Here is a 15546-nt window from a genome sequence, read left to right on the forward strand (position 1 = left end):
TGCTGGGGGAAATTAGTATTGAACGGCACAGCCTTTCTCCAGCTTTAACTCAGGGGCAGGGGTTGACATCAGAGCGTCTTTGCCCAGGGGAACATTTCCCCATCTGGAAAGGATTTGCCAGCTATTTCTTGAAGCTTTTTGATGGAGTTGCTAATATCTCCCCTCCAGATGTGGGACAAGCAGCTCAGTAATGTCAGGTGGCTGCTGTTGGCACAGGTGCAGCTCATTGGAGCAGGACAGAAAGAAAAGCCACCTCGGGAGGATCAAAGCATTACAGAGTGGGGGAGGGGCATAGGGAGGAGGGAGAGGAGAAGGAGAGGAGAGAGATAGAGAGACAGGCAGACAGAGAGAGAGAGAGAGACAGAGACAGGGACATAGAGAGAGAGAGACAAACAGAGACATGTACACAGAATATGTGTGTGTGAGAGACAGAGACAGACACACACACAGAGAGACAGAGACACACAGAGAAAGGCAGAGAGAGACAGAGAGACAGAGACACATACACAGAATATGTGTGTGTGTGTGTGTGTGTGTGTGTGTGTGTGTGTGTGAGTGAGAGAGAGAGAGAGAGAGAGGCAGGCAGAGACAGAGAGACAGAGAGAAATACAGAAACAGAGAGGCAGAGAGACAGAGACAGAGAGACACAAAGAGAGAAAGAGACAGAGACACAGAAAAAGACAGAGAGACAGAGACCCACAGAGTGAGAGAGACAGAGGCAGAGAGAGAGATACACAGACAGAGACAGACAGACTCTGGGTAGGTAGGTGGACATCCTGCAGCCAGAACCTGGAGGACTTGTTGCACAGTGGTCTCCACGGGACGTTGGAACATTTCAGCTAACAGATGTTGCATGAGGTGATGGTCAGCCTTCATCATCAGCTTGACTGGATTTAGAATCGCCTAGGAGACACACCTCTAAGTCCTGTGAGGGTGTTTCTAGAGAAGATTTCCAGAGCAGGAAGGACTCATCTTAAATGTGTGTGGCTCTAGCCCAAGGGCTCAGTGCTTAGCCTGAATAAAAGTGGGAAAAGGAGAGAGTAGGAGTGCCAACACGCTCTTCCCTGGGTCCACAGAGATGTGAGCAAGCAGCCTTACGCTCCTCCCTCGCAGCTGTGAGCGGCTTGTGCCCGTAGGACTTCCCTGCCATGAGGAACTGTATCAAGCCAGGAGCCAAAGTCAGTCCTTCCTGCCCTCAGTTACTTCTTGTTAGGTTTTGGTCACAGTAATGAGAAAAGTTATGAATGTGTGTGACTTCCTGTGGATAAAATCTATGTCATCCCAAGTGTGCAGACGGTTGAGATCAGTGCTTCTCAACCTTCCTTATGATGGGACCCTTTATTTTAATACAGTTCCTCATGTTGTGGTGACCCCCAGCCATAAAATTATCTTTGTTGATGGGGGCTGGAGATATGGCTTGGCAATCAAGAGCACTGAATACTCTTCCGGAGAACTTGGGTTCAGTTGTGAGCACCTATATAGCAGCTCACAATTATCTACGACTCCAGGATCTGGCACCTTCACACAGGCATACAACCAGTGTGAGGCAGGCAAAACACCAATGCATATAAAATAAATTATGAAAATTTTTTAGGCTGGAGAGATGGCTCAGTGGTTAAGAGCACTGACTACTTCTCCAGAGGTCCTGAGTTCAATTCCCAGCAATCACTTGGTGGCTCACAACCATCTGTAATGGGATCCAATGCCCTCTTCTAGTGTGTTCATAAGTGTAATTTTACTATTGTCATGAATTGTAATGTAAATAGCTGTGTTTTCTGATGGTCTTAGGTGACTCCTGTGAGAGGGTCAGTTGACATCACCCCTCAAACAGGTCATGATGCTCAGGTTGAGAACTGCTACTTAGATCAAACCTGGATACAAAAATATAAATCTCAGTCCAAATATTTTGTACTCATTGCTCAAGGCTTCCATGGCCGGCCTGTGGGTACTTCAGATGACTTAAAACTAGAAAAATTGTCTCAGTTCTGGACAGTAAACATCTGAAATCGAGGTGTTGTTGAGGTTGATTGCATCTGGAATCATCTAGAAGAGTCTAGCATATGCCTCTCCCTATGTCTGTCGGCAGCCAGTGGTTCTTGACGCTCATTGACTTATAGATAGAACTTGCCTCCTTGTCTTGTAGACAAACCATTTTTTTTTTTGACCTGTAGACATACCATGCCTCCTTGGCTTGTAAACACACCCAAGTCCTTGGCTTGTCTCTGTGTCCTACAAAGATTTCATTCTTCCTAGGTAAGTGGACACTCCACTTCTCCTTAACTTCCTCCTTGGCATGTAGGTATACCATTTCTCCATAGATTGAAGACATAACACTTTCTGTGGCTTGTAGATACACCATTCCTCATTGGCTTGTACATACACCATTCTTCATTGGCTTGTAGATACACCATTCCTCATTGGCTTGTAGATACACCATTCCTCATTGGCTTGTACATACACCATTCTTCATTGGCTTGTAGATACACCATTCCTCATTGGCTTGTAGATACACCATTCCTCATTGGCTTGTACATACACCATTCTTCATTGGCTTGTAGATACACCATTCCTCATTGGCTTGTACATACACCATTCTTCATTGGCTTGTAGATACACCATTCCTCATTGGCTTGTAGTCATTACTTTCTTTGGCTGTCAGGATACTTCCCAATGACTCTCACTCATCCACTAGTCATACCAAGTTTGGGCCACTCTAACCTTGTATGATCTCACTGTAAGTTGATTTACTTCCAAAAAGATGGTATTTCCTAATGTTGCATTCACAGCTATCAGGACTTGAATCTTTTCTTGTCCCCGCCAGCGGGGACCCAGTTATTCAGGGTCCCGAAGGGGCGCTACCCTTGGGCCTAAATGGGGGGCGAGAGAAGGAGACCAAGCAAGATTCTGTTGTCAAGGTCTCGTTTATTGGGATGAAATTTACAGCTTTTAAGGCTTTCAGGTAGGGGGAGTGACCTTTGTGAAACATGAAGGAGGGGGAGATGAGGGTATAGGCAGTGATAGCTAGAGGCAAAGAGGTCAGGCGATGAGGTCAGGTGGTGGAGACACCGGGTGTAGACTGAGGAGATAACTGGTATCTGCTCGAGCTGAGGCATCCCTTGAATGTTACCTTCCTGTGCCGTAAATTCATGGGAGAGGCTTCCATTCAACAATCTTAAGGCTTATGGCAGTCATCTTAGGCGTGAGTCTCTGTGGCCAAACAGCCCAGAGTCACCTAGCCACTTTGAGCCAAGCAGTTCAAAAAGCGGCTAGGCCCAAATCCAATATGGCTCCATGCATTTTCTGGGGGCGGGGAGTCAGAATATAAGCCAATATTGACTTTCTGGTTTGTCTTGGTTATCTGAATTCCCTTAAATAAGACAGAGAGTGGGCACGATGGTGGCTCATTGCCACTTAATCCAGGACGCTGCACTCACCTGATTTATTTGACAAATCCAACTGAACCCTGCGTGATCCCCAGAGCCGAGAAAGAAAAAAAAGTCGGTTTTAATATTCTACTCAACATTGAGTCGACAAATTTTATGCCAGTGTCAAAGGGGGCTGAACATTTCGGTCCTCAGGGGTCCACTCTGAGTCTGTCCTTCAGAAATGTTATATTTTATGATGCTCACACTGTCTGTTTGTCAGGAGTCAAAGGCATTGAGATCTGAGCTGCCTGGCATTAAGGTTCGCCAGCCTTTGCTGTCAGTGTAAATTGTCCTCTTTAACGGCTGGTTGATTCGGAATAGCCTGGCCCGTTAGAGTAACCAGCTGACCTATAGCTCCCCGTTAGCTCTCTCACGACTCCCCTGTGCTGAATGAGAGGCTGGAGTTATCTCGTAGCAGCTCCTTGAATTAGCCACAGGTTTCTTTCTGATTAGAACTCAAAAGGAATTTGTGTGTGTGTGTGTGTGTGTGTGTGTGTGTGTGTGTGTGTGTGTGTTAGATAATCTTCTATTGAAACATTGTCTCTTGCCATTTCTTAAAACCCAAGCTATGTCTTCTGTGACACTGCGAGGGTGGAAGCCATCCACGCTCTAGCCCCTAGGATCTTCTTCATAGTTCCCGAAAGTTCTTTGGCTAATGACTGGTGTGGCATCTGCAGGACACTGTTGACAATCTCAAGAGTGTTATTTCCAATGTTAGTACTATTTTCTGGTCCTTTCTGTCCCCATGGCTTCTTGTGGGCTTTGATGATCAGGGCAGAGGCAGAAGGTACAACCTTGTCTCTGAGCCTGTTTGTTCTGGGTGGTCAGTTTTGCCACCATCCTCAGACTTTTCTGGTCACTGGTTGCTATAGCAATGTCGTCAGCATTTTTTTTTTTTTACTTTTTTGCTGCTGCTGCTGCTGCTACTACTGCTCCTCTTCCTCTTCCTCCTCCTCCTCCTCATCCTCTTCCTCCTCCTCCCCCTCCTGCTCTTCTTCCTCCTCCTCTTCCTCCTCCTCCTCCTCTTGCTCTTCCTCCTCCTCCTCTTCCTGAGAATTGAACCTGGGTCCCCTAGAAAAACATCCAGTATTCTCTACATCAGCCATCTCTCCCCCTTGCTTAAGTTGTATTCTTAACCACTACGTTGAATTTGATGAACTTATCTGAGACCAATTCTCCTGTGAGTAAGATAAGGTGAACGAACACTTCTTAGAAGTTGGTAAAAGTTACAGTAACAGAACCACGCCTCAGGTCTAGCAGGCACTTAATGAACGCTAGCATTTGTGGCTGTTATTAATTGGTATTTCTGTTATATGAAATCAGGTGTCCTCAATGTTTGCCAAGGCCTGGAAAGCGCCCAGGTCCGGTTCTGAGTGTTGCACTAGGAACCTGCAGAGTGTAGATCCCACATCACTTCCAGACCTCCAGCTCAGAAGCCTTCAGAGAGGGGACCTGATAGTTCTCTCTTCCCAGGCCTCTGGGTCACCCTGAGGCTCACTACCATTGGAGACAGAACTAGTCTCCCTGCTAAGATCTTTACACATCGATCCTTCCAGGGATTCATCAGCTTTGTCCTAAGCTGCTGTGTCTGACCTTCGGTTTTGGATGGTGGCCATCCCAGAGTGGACGGCTTCCATCAATTTGCCCCATCTTCTATTGCATATTTTTGTCTCTTTCATAGAGACCTGCTCACAAATAGGCCCAAGTCAGTACCAGCACCTTTTTAGACTTAGTATCCCCAGGGCTATGTGTCAGAAGGGATGTGAGAGATCAACAGACTAAGGGTCCAGAAGACTCTGATCCATTTCTACCTGGGCCAAATGCCTAGTTCTGTGGCTTTCAGCATCCTTTTGTGTTTTAAGCATTTATTTTATTTTTTAGTGTGTGTGTGTGGGTGTGTGTGTGTGTGTGTGTGTGTGTGTGTGTGTGTGCGTGTGCATGAACACCCGCAGGTACCTGCAGAGGCCAAATAAATGTGTCAAGATTCCCTGGAGCTGGCCTTACAGGATGTTGTCAACTGTCTGATGTAAACACTAGGAACTGAGCTCTGGTCCTGTGGAAGAGAAGAATTCACTTTTAACCCCAGACACATGTCCCTGCCCTCTTTGACACCTTTGTCTCATGTTCTTCCTTCCATTATTCATAAAGCATATAAATTTGGTATTTGGTATTCATGCTAACTCTGTTCCAGGCCCCCCCTCAGGAGACTGAAATCCACAGATGCTCAGGTCTTTATATAAAAATTCACAGTGTTTGCGTAGTGTTACAGAATCCTCTGGTGTGCTATTAATCATCGCTGGCTTACTTATAATACCAAATGTAAGGGCTGTGTGCATAGTCATTCTATAGTCATATCGTTTAAAGAACAATGAGGAAAAGTCCGTACACAGTCAGTATAGATACAGTTGTATAGATACAGATACAGACTTGGAAAGCCTGTGCGTGTTAAAATGCCAGCTTTGTGTGGGGACGCTGGGGGTTCACTTGGAAAAGTCTGAAGCAGTGACATGGTCTCTCTCTCTTGGTAGACATTCTACGGTTCAGAAACACTTCGTTCTTGGAACCTTCCCTGTCTCTCTTTACAAAAGACTCTTCTTCATCTTGTGAAATCGTGGCCAGATGTGCTGCTGGGGCCTTGAAGCCGGACATGTTTTCGTCAGTGTGTCTGTAAGTACGGGCGTCTGGGTATCCATTAGGGCATTATGTCAGAATCATCACCTTCTCTCCTCACTACATTTAGTGTTGAATTTAATTCATTGGATGATGATTGGCCAGTGTTGTCTGGCGTCAAATGTTTGTGTCTCCCCAATATTCCTAAAATGAAACTTAAACCTGAATGAGATGGGATCAGGTGGGGTCTTGAGTAGGTAACCCAGCCATGACCTACCACCCTAATTACAAATGAGATTGATGCCCTCTTAAAGGTACCCAGAGGGGTTCCTCGGCCCTTCCTTCTACCATGCAAGATCAATCAGAAGGTGCCAACAACTAGAAAAACTGCTCTTTTCCAAACCCAAATTCTCCTGGTGACTTGATTTTGGGGGACTCCCCAGAATGATAAGAAATCAAGTTCTATTGTTCATAAGCAACCAGCCCAGGGCATTCTGGGGGAGGTCACCGTGAAACAAGGAAATGCAAAAGCACTCTAGGGAAGACAGACGTGGCCAAGCTTGGGTGGGATCCAGGACAGCCAGCAAGTACATCCACCTCAGTCATTCTGAGCTGAAAATTCTTTTTTCCCGTTGGAAGCAGGGCCTCTCCCCTGCCTACTGTGCTGATGTTGATCCCTTTGCATTTTGGAATTCTCATCAATTCTTGGTACAAGTTAAATAGACATGTAGTTCTAGGTCTCGATAATGGAAGCCTTTCGTTTATGGTATGTCCATACATGCTAGCGGGAATGTCTGTACATGCTTCATCTCCTCACTGATGTCAAAAGCCATCTTCGTGAGCCCCACCCCAATCTGATAGGTGAATGCCTTTGTTTAAATGACATCTTAAAAAAAAAAACAAACTGGTGAGGAACATTTCTTTCCTCCTGAGTTAATCTGTTATTTGTATTTTTCTTTTGTAAAATTTCCACTCCCTCGTCTGTGTGTGTATGTGTGTGTTGAATGTGTCTGTATGAGTATGTGTGTCTGTATAAGTGTGTGTGTGTTGAGTGTGTCTATATGAGTGTGTGTGTCTGTGTAAGTGTGTGTGTTCTGTGTGTGTCTGTGTGTGTGTCTGCATTGTGGTGTGTGTGTGTCTGTGTGAGTGTGTGTGTCTCTCTGTGTTTGTTTGTGTCTCTGTGTGTGTGTGTGAGAGATGTGGGTCTGTATGAGTGTGTGGTGTGTGTCTGTATGAGTATGTGTTTGTGTGTCTGTATTATGGTGTGTCTGTGTCTGTGTCTGTGTACCTGTGTCTGTGTGTATGTGTGTGTGTCTGTGTATGTGTGTGGTGTGTGTCTGTGTATGTGTGTGTGGGGGAGAACATATGTGCCTGTGCTCTTGTGCATGTGTGTGCATGCACATATGCTGAGGTTTTCTTATTTTTTTAAAGAACATCATCTTTGTATGGGCTGTTTGCCCTTAGACTTAGTACTACAAATGTTTTTCTCAGCATTTTAGACTTTTTTGTTTATTTACAGTAATTTTCACTCTCAGCCAAATGCTAAGAAGTGATGCTTATGATAATTTTCTAAGCTGAGTAAAATTCATTAATCTTTTCCTTCGTGATTTTCCTTCTGTTTCTTTTTTTTCTTGGAATTTTTAAAGATGTATTTTTAAGTGTGTGTGTGTGTGTGTGTGTGTGTGTGTGTGTGCGCGCACACACACCTGTATGAGATTGTGTGTCCAGGTGCCCGTGGAGGTCAGGAGAGGGTGTTAGTTAGATTAGATCACCTGAAACTTGAGTTACAGGAAGTTCAGAGCCATGTATGCTGTGTGCTGGGAAAACCGAACCTGGGTTCTCCCTCCCAGCCCCCATTCCTAAGTTATTTAGTATTTTGGTGTTTTTCTTGCTTATTTGTTTGTTTTATGTATATGCGCACAATGTCCGTCTTCAGGCACACCAGAAGAGGGCATCAGATCCCATTACAGATGGTTGTGAGCCACCATGTGGTTGCTTGGAATTGAACTCAGGACCTCTGGAAAAGCAGTCAGTGCACTTAACCACTGAGCCATCTCTCTAGCCCCAGGTTTTTCTTTTTGAGATGGGGTGTTTCTATGGATGTCAGCTATCTTGAACCCAGGAGCCTCCTGATTCAACCCCCAGCATGCTGCGGTTACAGGGACGCGTCCACCTGTTTGTCACGGGGTGGTTTTCTCTGTATCTTTCGTGTTATGTGAAGGCCTGGCCAGGTGTCTTCTTTCTGCAGGTTCATCACCTTGCTAGGCCTTGTCCTTCCTGTGGCTGGAACTGTTTACATGGTGGCCAGAGACTGGGGCTTGGACCTCAAGGCGGCATCTGTGTGTGGGACTCCTACCAGTCTCGAGAGTCTGCCTTTGGGAAACATGGAGAGCAACAGGCAAAGAAACAGGACCAGTTGCCAAGTTCAGCTCCCTCCTCCGGGACCCCCGAGCAGAGGAAAAAGTAAGCATTTTAAACTAAGATCTCCCCAGAGAAGTGACTTAGAGAAGTGTGGGGTTGGGAAATAATTTCTCCAGTTTGGATTCTAGCGAGTGCCTGGCAGCTTCTAAATGCCAGCAGAGGCTAGGTCGCCACAGTTTACAGTTCGGTCTTTGTTTACCGTCAGGGTGTGAGGCAAGGCTGAAGCTCGAACAATGATGCTTTATGCTGGGCACAATTATCTAGTGTGTCTTTGTGTTGACCAAAGCCCGGGTCAGTGGAGACTTAAGGGGTTCGCTGTAGGTGCTGTCCTAGGAGTAAATTCTATGGTCATGGCTGTTTTTAGTCCCATATGGATACATACATGTCCACCTCTGAATCCCGTGGTGGGGCATGTGCAAGCAAAGATAACCAGTGTATCTGAGTTGAAATTAGATTACTCAACCCAATTATCAAAACACTGATCTCAGTGTAGCTATGCTTCGGTAAAAAATTAAGAATATGAGTTTCAGGGGTTGGGGATTTGGCTCAGAGGTAGAGCGCTTGCCTAGCAACCGCAAGGCCCTGGGTTCGGTCCCCAGCTCCGAAAAAAAGAAAAGAAAAAAAAAAAAAAGAATATGAGTTTCAAGGGCCAGAGTGGCACACGCTTTGATCCTAAAATTTAAGTGGCAGAGGCAGAAGAATTTTCTGTGGCTTTGAAGCCAGTCAGGGCTACATTTATATGAGGGCTCTGACACATATACGGCAGAGGACGGCCGGGTCTGGACTCGGTCAGAGAAGATGCACCTAACCCTCGAGAGTCTTGAGGCCCCAGGGAGTGGGGAGAGGCCTGGTGGAGTGGGTGGTGGGTGGGGACATCCTCTTTGAGATGGGGTAGGGGGATGGTGTGGGATGTAGAACAGTCAGAGGGTAGACTGGGAAGGGGAGAAAGTCTGGACTGTAAAAAAGGATTAGAGAATAAATTTTAAAAAAAGAAAGAAGGAAAACTATTGGCTTCATTTTCACCTGACTATATGGAAGGGAAAAGCATAGATAGATCTTATCATTTACTTACCGGCATCTATTATCTACCTAGCTACTCACTACCTACTTATCATCTCACCACATTCAAAAACTGCCTATTTATGCAAATGCCTTTCACCCACCTGGAGTAATAAATTTCCCTCAGGTCTTTAAATTTGTCTTTTCTTACTCAAAAGGGGGATTTAAAAAAAATTAAATATCCGAGGGAGTTGGCAGGGTAAATATGAATATGTAATTAAGTAGCTCCAAGGAGCAGGTCCCACGTGGAAAGCATAGCAATGGTTTTTCTCTGCCCTTCTTTGAATTTTTTTTTTTTTTTGGTTCTTTTTTTTGGGAGCTGGGGACCGAACCCAGGGCCTTGCGCTTCCTAGGCAAGCGCTCTACCACTGAGCTAAATCCCCAACTCCCCTTCTGTGAATTTTACACAGAATCAGCATTGGCAGCAACTTAAAACCCCAACATCAAAAACGCAATAAAAGACACAGATACTCTGAGGGGGTGCTCGGCAGACTTAGAGTTCTGGGGACCAGCTCCTATGTAGAACAGGATCCCCTGCCCAGGGTCCGGGTCAGCCTGCTGCCCTTCAGTGTCCCCATCACATTCCGAGTACAGCAATGGTGGGCTTGTCCAGGTTCCAGCAGCCTCCAGTGACCACTTGAGATGTGTTTATGGCTCTGTTTCTGCACCTGGCTGCCCTGGAGACAGGTTCAGGTTCATCACGGTAGAGACAGGAGTCACATCTGTCTTGACTGCTGGCCAGGACCTTGGACTGTTTGATTTTTATGAACCTCAACTCCCACATACGTAAAACAAGAGACACCACGGGATGAGCTGACGGGATTCGATGCAGTAACATGTGTCTCTTCTCTGTATCCTTTCCCTCAGTCTCTACATTCAAGTGGGACAGGAGAAGAAGTAGGGCTGCGTCAAGATCCTTTGCTGGGAGGCCCTGACCTGACAAAGAGGCTTCTGTCAGACTGTAAGGATGTGACAGGCTTCCCATCTCCATTGCTTTCGGCCATGCCAGGCTGCGCCACAGAGGCCGATGCTTGGCGCCCGTCTCACACTTAAAGCAGATACGTGTCTAAGGTGTCAGGCATCAGTGTTGCCCTTCAGGCTCTCCATCAAACTGAGATTTCTTCTGACTTGGGTGCATTTTATTGGCTGTTACTGTTTACCCATGGTCTCAGAATGGCTGGTCTGTGTTTCGTTGCCATAGCAGTGTTCTTTTTTATTTTTGTATTCAATAGTTTCGGAGACAAAGTATGTCCTTGGATGTTAGGAAGTACAAATCAAGATGTATTCATTGATTTCCCCCCCCCTCCTCACTTTGACATTCGGCTGTAAATCAAAGACCAATGTATCTTTTGGAAGGCTGGAGTCCAGCTATGCATTTGGATTCTGGATTCTTGATTCTTTGGACTCTCAATAACTCTTATATGTTTCAGTGTAACTGCCTGTGGAGTTAACTTGTCTTGCTATTGTAAGAGGTGATACAAGGGTGTAAAGGTGTGAGGAAGCGGGCTGGAGATACTAGACCAAAATGTGAGTCTAGTATTGGACAGCATTGGGATGCTGTTTTCAAGTGAAATGTCAGTTCTCCGGATCCACTGGTCTCACAGATCATTTGTCTTTTCTTGACCTCTGTGGAACAGATATGGCCTCCCTGGTGCCTGAACTTAGGTAATACAAGGCACTGTAGTGCACCGATGTCAGGTCAACACTGGTAGGGGGAGTCAAGGTTCAAAGGCCAGGTACGCCTGCCTAGGATAGACCTAGAGTGGACTATGGAAGCCCGAGAAGAGCAGTCCAGGTTTGGAGCAAGAGTGCAAGGTCTCTGCATAAGTTCTGATTCACTTTAGGAATGGATGGGTCTGGCTCTCATGAGGGCTGGTCATTGCTCCACTCTTGCTCAGGGTTTCTAGGAGCCTTGGATGGAGTCCTGCAGTGCTTTTCTTGGCAGAAGAACATGCCAGCCATCTGCAACCCAGAGCTGCCAGGAGGCACCTGCCAGACACTGAACGGCATCCGGGTCCTGAGTCTCCTCTGGATTATCTCGGGGCACACCAGTCAGATGACCGCTTGGCTCTCTTTGGGTAAGGGTAGCTGATGGGAAGGAGAGAGCTCCTTCTAAGTGGGCTGGTGGTGGGCCATGGGGTGGAAGCCTGACAGTGGTCTCATGAACAGCCATCCTTCCTTCTGTCCTAGGGACATGCTGAGGTTTGCCATGGCAAGTGACCTCATACGCCAAGGTTCCCAGGCATTCAATCAGGGGCTCTTTTCACTACTGCTCTCCTAGGTAGAAGTCAGGTACCCAGTGATGTCTGCCCATTGTGTGCTCCTTCCACCAACTAGGGAAGACAGAAAGTCACTCACCCCCTACCCCAAAAAGTAGGCAAGTATAACCAAATGCTGGGCATCCATAGTAAATCACCATTTCTGGACCATTCATTGCACTTTGCTGCTCCCCAAGATCTCTCATCCATGATTCAACGTCTGCCACTCAGTGGAGGACGAAGTCGGTGGATCAGAGCTAGGCACTGAGGGCAGTTACAAGGAGGCACTGAGGTCATGAGCACCTAGCCCAACCCCATGAGAGCCCCAGAGGGCTGTGGGCATCATAAGAGTACAAAGAAGCACACAGCCTGAGTGACAGGAAGCTCGGGCACCACCCTCATTCCCGCTGTAAGTCAACCCCTGACGTTGGCCTTACAGCTGTCCCTGTGCAAACAGACGTTGAAAGTGTGCTTCTTGCTTTTTCTCAAAGTGAAGTCTGGTGGTTCCCTTCACCAGACTAAACTAAAAAACATTGCTTTCCCACATATCTGTTACAGATAATGTGCTTGAATGGAAAGCCAGAGTGCCCAAGAACCCGCTGTACCTCTACTCTCGGAGTGGCCCGTTCTACCTCGGGGTGGATACATTTTTCCTGATCAGGTGATGAGGTTGAAATGTTGTCTCTGCTGTTACCTTGTTAAAAGATGTGTGGGTAGAGCGGAGGGCTATCAGTCCTAGCTTCCTAAGAAAAGGCGATTGACTTCTGTTATTTTTAGATCTTAACAACCCCTTTGGGGTGGGGGATTGCATAACAGATGTCCTGAATATCAGATATGTATTTACATTAGGATTCATAAAAGTGGCAAAATTATAGTTGCAAAGTAGCAGCAAGATGATTTCGTGGTTGGGGGGGGGTCACCACAACACCAGGAACTGTATTAAAGGGTTGCAGCATGAGGAAGGGTGAGAACCACTGATCTAGAGAGTGCTGTCGTCACGGGTACCCTGTGCAGTGTCTTCAGTCTTGTAGATGAGTTAGGATGAGGCTGAGAAATGGGCCTTTTAGGAAGGTTGATTTCTGAGAATGGGGTCCCCAGTAGAGGAGTTAGAGAAAGGGCTGAAGGAGTTGAAGGGGTTTGAAACCCCATAGGAAGAACAACAACATCAACCAACCAGTCCCCCCTCCCCCCCAGAGCTCCCAGGGACTAAACCACCAACCAAAGAGTACACATGGAGGGACCCATGGCTCCAGCCGCATATGTAGCAGAGGATGACCTTGTTGGACATCAATGGGAGGAGAGGCCCTTGGTCCTGTGAAGGCCGGAATCCCCAGTGTAGGGGAATTCCAGGGCAGGGAGGTGGGAGGGAGTGGTTTTGTGGGTGGGAGCACCCTCATAGAAGCAGGGGGGGTGATGGGATAGGGGGTTTCCAGAAAAGAAAAAAGAAAAAAAAATTAGTTATTCCTTATTGATAGGGCTGTTACTGAAAATGAAGTACCTCACAACACCACCCCAAAAGAAAGAAAATAGAAAGCTTGTTTTTTAAAAGCATTTTTATTACACTGTACGTATGTATGTATGTATGTATGTATGTATGTATGTATGTATGGTGTATGTATTTATTTGTGTGTACTTATGTATGTATGTATGTATGGTGTATGTATTTATTTGTGTGTGTGCATTATGCTGGGGTATGTGTGTGATGTTTGTGTGTCTATCAGAGGGCAGCTTGGAGGAGTTAGGTTTTTATCACCATGTGGGGTCCAGGGATTGAACTCAGGCCATTAGACTTGGCAGCAAGCCCCTTACTCCGCTGAGCCATCTCAACAGCCCACACAAGTTGCTTTTACTTACTAAAATTATTCGTTTCAGTGATTCTCAAGCTCTAGGAAGTGGTGTAGATTCATATTAAAATGTCCAATGCTCACTGCAGCAAAATGTGAAGAAGAACACCAAACCAGCGTGAGGTTCACAGAGTTATACTCTCTCAACTGTCGACCTAACATTTCCTAATCTCTTTTTTAACTTCCTACATTCTTGAACTGTTAAGAGTTCAATAAGTAGCACGGGCAGCCCACCACCCTCCCAGTAATGTAGGATCCACAGGGTGGCACAGGTCAGGGCTGTAAATAACGGTCCAGGGACACCACAAGCAGAGTGAGACCCCATCTGCACTGGTCGGTGTGGAGGCACTTGCTACTGGAAGGTCCTTGGCGACTCCGGCTCGCAGGCCCCTCCGCGGATGCACTGAGCCAGCCATTCTGGGGTAAGACCAGCAGCCTGCGCTGTCACTAGCCCTCCAGGTAATCCTGTGACCCCTCCAGTCTGAGAGGTACAGGACAAGCCCAGGCGGCAGGAGCTGAGGAGGGCAGAGGCAGTGCACAGAGCTTGACACAGGGCCAGCGCTGGAGGAAGCCATTTCTGTCTGCTTTGTCCCCTTGTTTCCATTTCTCACCATCAGCCTGTGGTTGCCTTCCCACCCTCTAGTTTTTATTCATTTTATTACTTTAGATGATTCCCATGTTCTTTGACTTCAAATTTACATTGTACATGACACTTGTGTCTGTGGTATGTGTACACATGTGTGTGTGTGTGTGTGTGTGTGTGTGTGTGTGTGTGTGTGTGAGAGAGAGAGAGAGAGAGAGAGACTGGGGGAAGAATCACATAACATTGCTTGCTCTACAACTGTAATGATCTGAGTTAGAATCTCCTCTACCTGTATAGGAAGCCAGATAGGGGCTGAATACACTGACCTGTATGTGAGTGCCTGCAATACATGCACATATATATAACACACATACCACACACACATATGCATGTATGCATGCATATATATACACCACACATACCACACACATATACATGCATATATATATAAAACACACACATATACCAAACACCATACATATAAACACATACCACACACACACACACACACACACACACACAGAGCATACACTATACACAACATATCCATATATCACATCATTCATTCATTCATTCATTCATTCATTCATTCATTCATTCATTCTATGCCTGGTGCCCAGGGAAGCCAGAGGAAGAGGGTGTCAGGTTTCCTGGAACTAGAGTTACAGACAGTGGTGAGCTGGTCTGTGGGTACTGGGAATTGAACACAGGTTTTCTGGGTGAGCGTCTAGTGCTCTGAGCCACTGAGCCGTCTCTTCGGCCCTACACTAAAATTATTTAATGTTTTTATGTTTATGAGTGCTTTGCCCGCCTGTATATTTATGTACCATGTGTGTACCTTGTACCTGAAAAGGCCGGAAGAGGACATCGGATCCTCTGGAACTGGAGTTACAGATAGTACGTTGCCATGTGGGTGCTGGGAATTGGAGCTGGGTCCTCTGGAAGAGCAGCTGAGCTCTCTCTCTCTCTCCATCTCTCATCTCCTGCATTATTGAAAAATAGAGCATCGGCCTCATTTTTGCAGATAATAAATTCAAGATCCAGAGACAAAATAATAATTTACCCACCTGTGCACTATTAAGGTCAGAAACAGCGCTTGTGAACACAAGTTGAATATCCCTGGAAATCTGAAACCCAAAACTACTTCAAAATCTACAGCTTTTTAAGTGCTAACAAAATACCAAAGTGGGACATTTTATAGGTAAGAGGTCCCAGAAAAAACACAGGTGTGCCAAAAAAAAAAAAAATACCGTCAACAATATCTTCAGGCTACGTACACAGCAGTGTGTGAAGCACATGAACTCGTTCTTAGTCTTGAGTCTAACTCCAAACACCTCGTCGGATGT

At 46.2% G+C, this 15546-nt stretch overlaps 1 protein-coding gene across 1 annotated transcript in view; it reads left to right on the forward strand.

Moving 5' to 3' along the window:
* Oacyl (O-acyltransferase like) overlaps positions 1-15546 on the forward strand; it is a 51368-nt gene that overhangs the window by 15087 nt on the left and 20735 nt on the right. The window contains exons 4-7 of the mRNA NM_001106139.1: positions 5954-6092; positions 8284-8498; positions 11414-11593; positions 12332-12434. Coding sequence (NP_001099609.1) covers positions 5954-6092; positions 8284-8498; positions 11414-11593; positions 12332-12434 — 637 coding nt within the window. The remainder of the gene's footprint in view (positions 1-5953; positions 6093-8283; positions 8499-11413; positions 11594-12331; positions 12435-15546) is intronic.

This window comes from Rattus norvegicus, chromosome 18 (genome assembly GCF_036323735.1).
Source record: "Rattus norvegicus strain BN/NHsdMcwi chromosome 18, GRCr8, whole genome shotgun sequence".
In the NCBI taxonomy this organism is placed as follows: domain Eukaryota; kingdom Metazoa; phylum Chordata; class Mammalia; order Rodentia; family Muridae; genus Rattus; species Rattus norvegicus.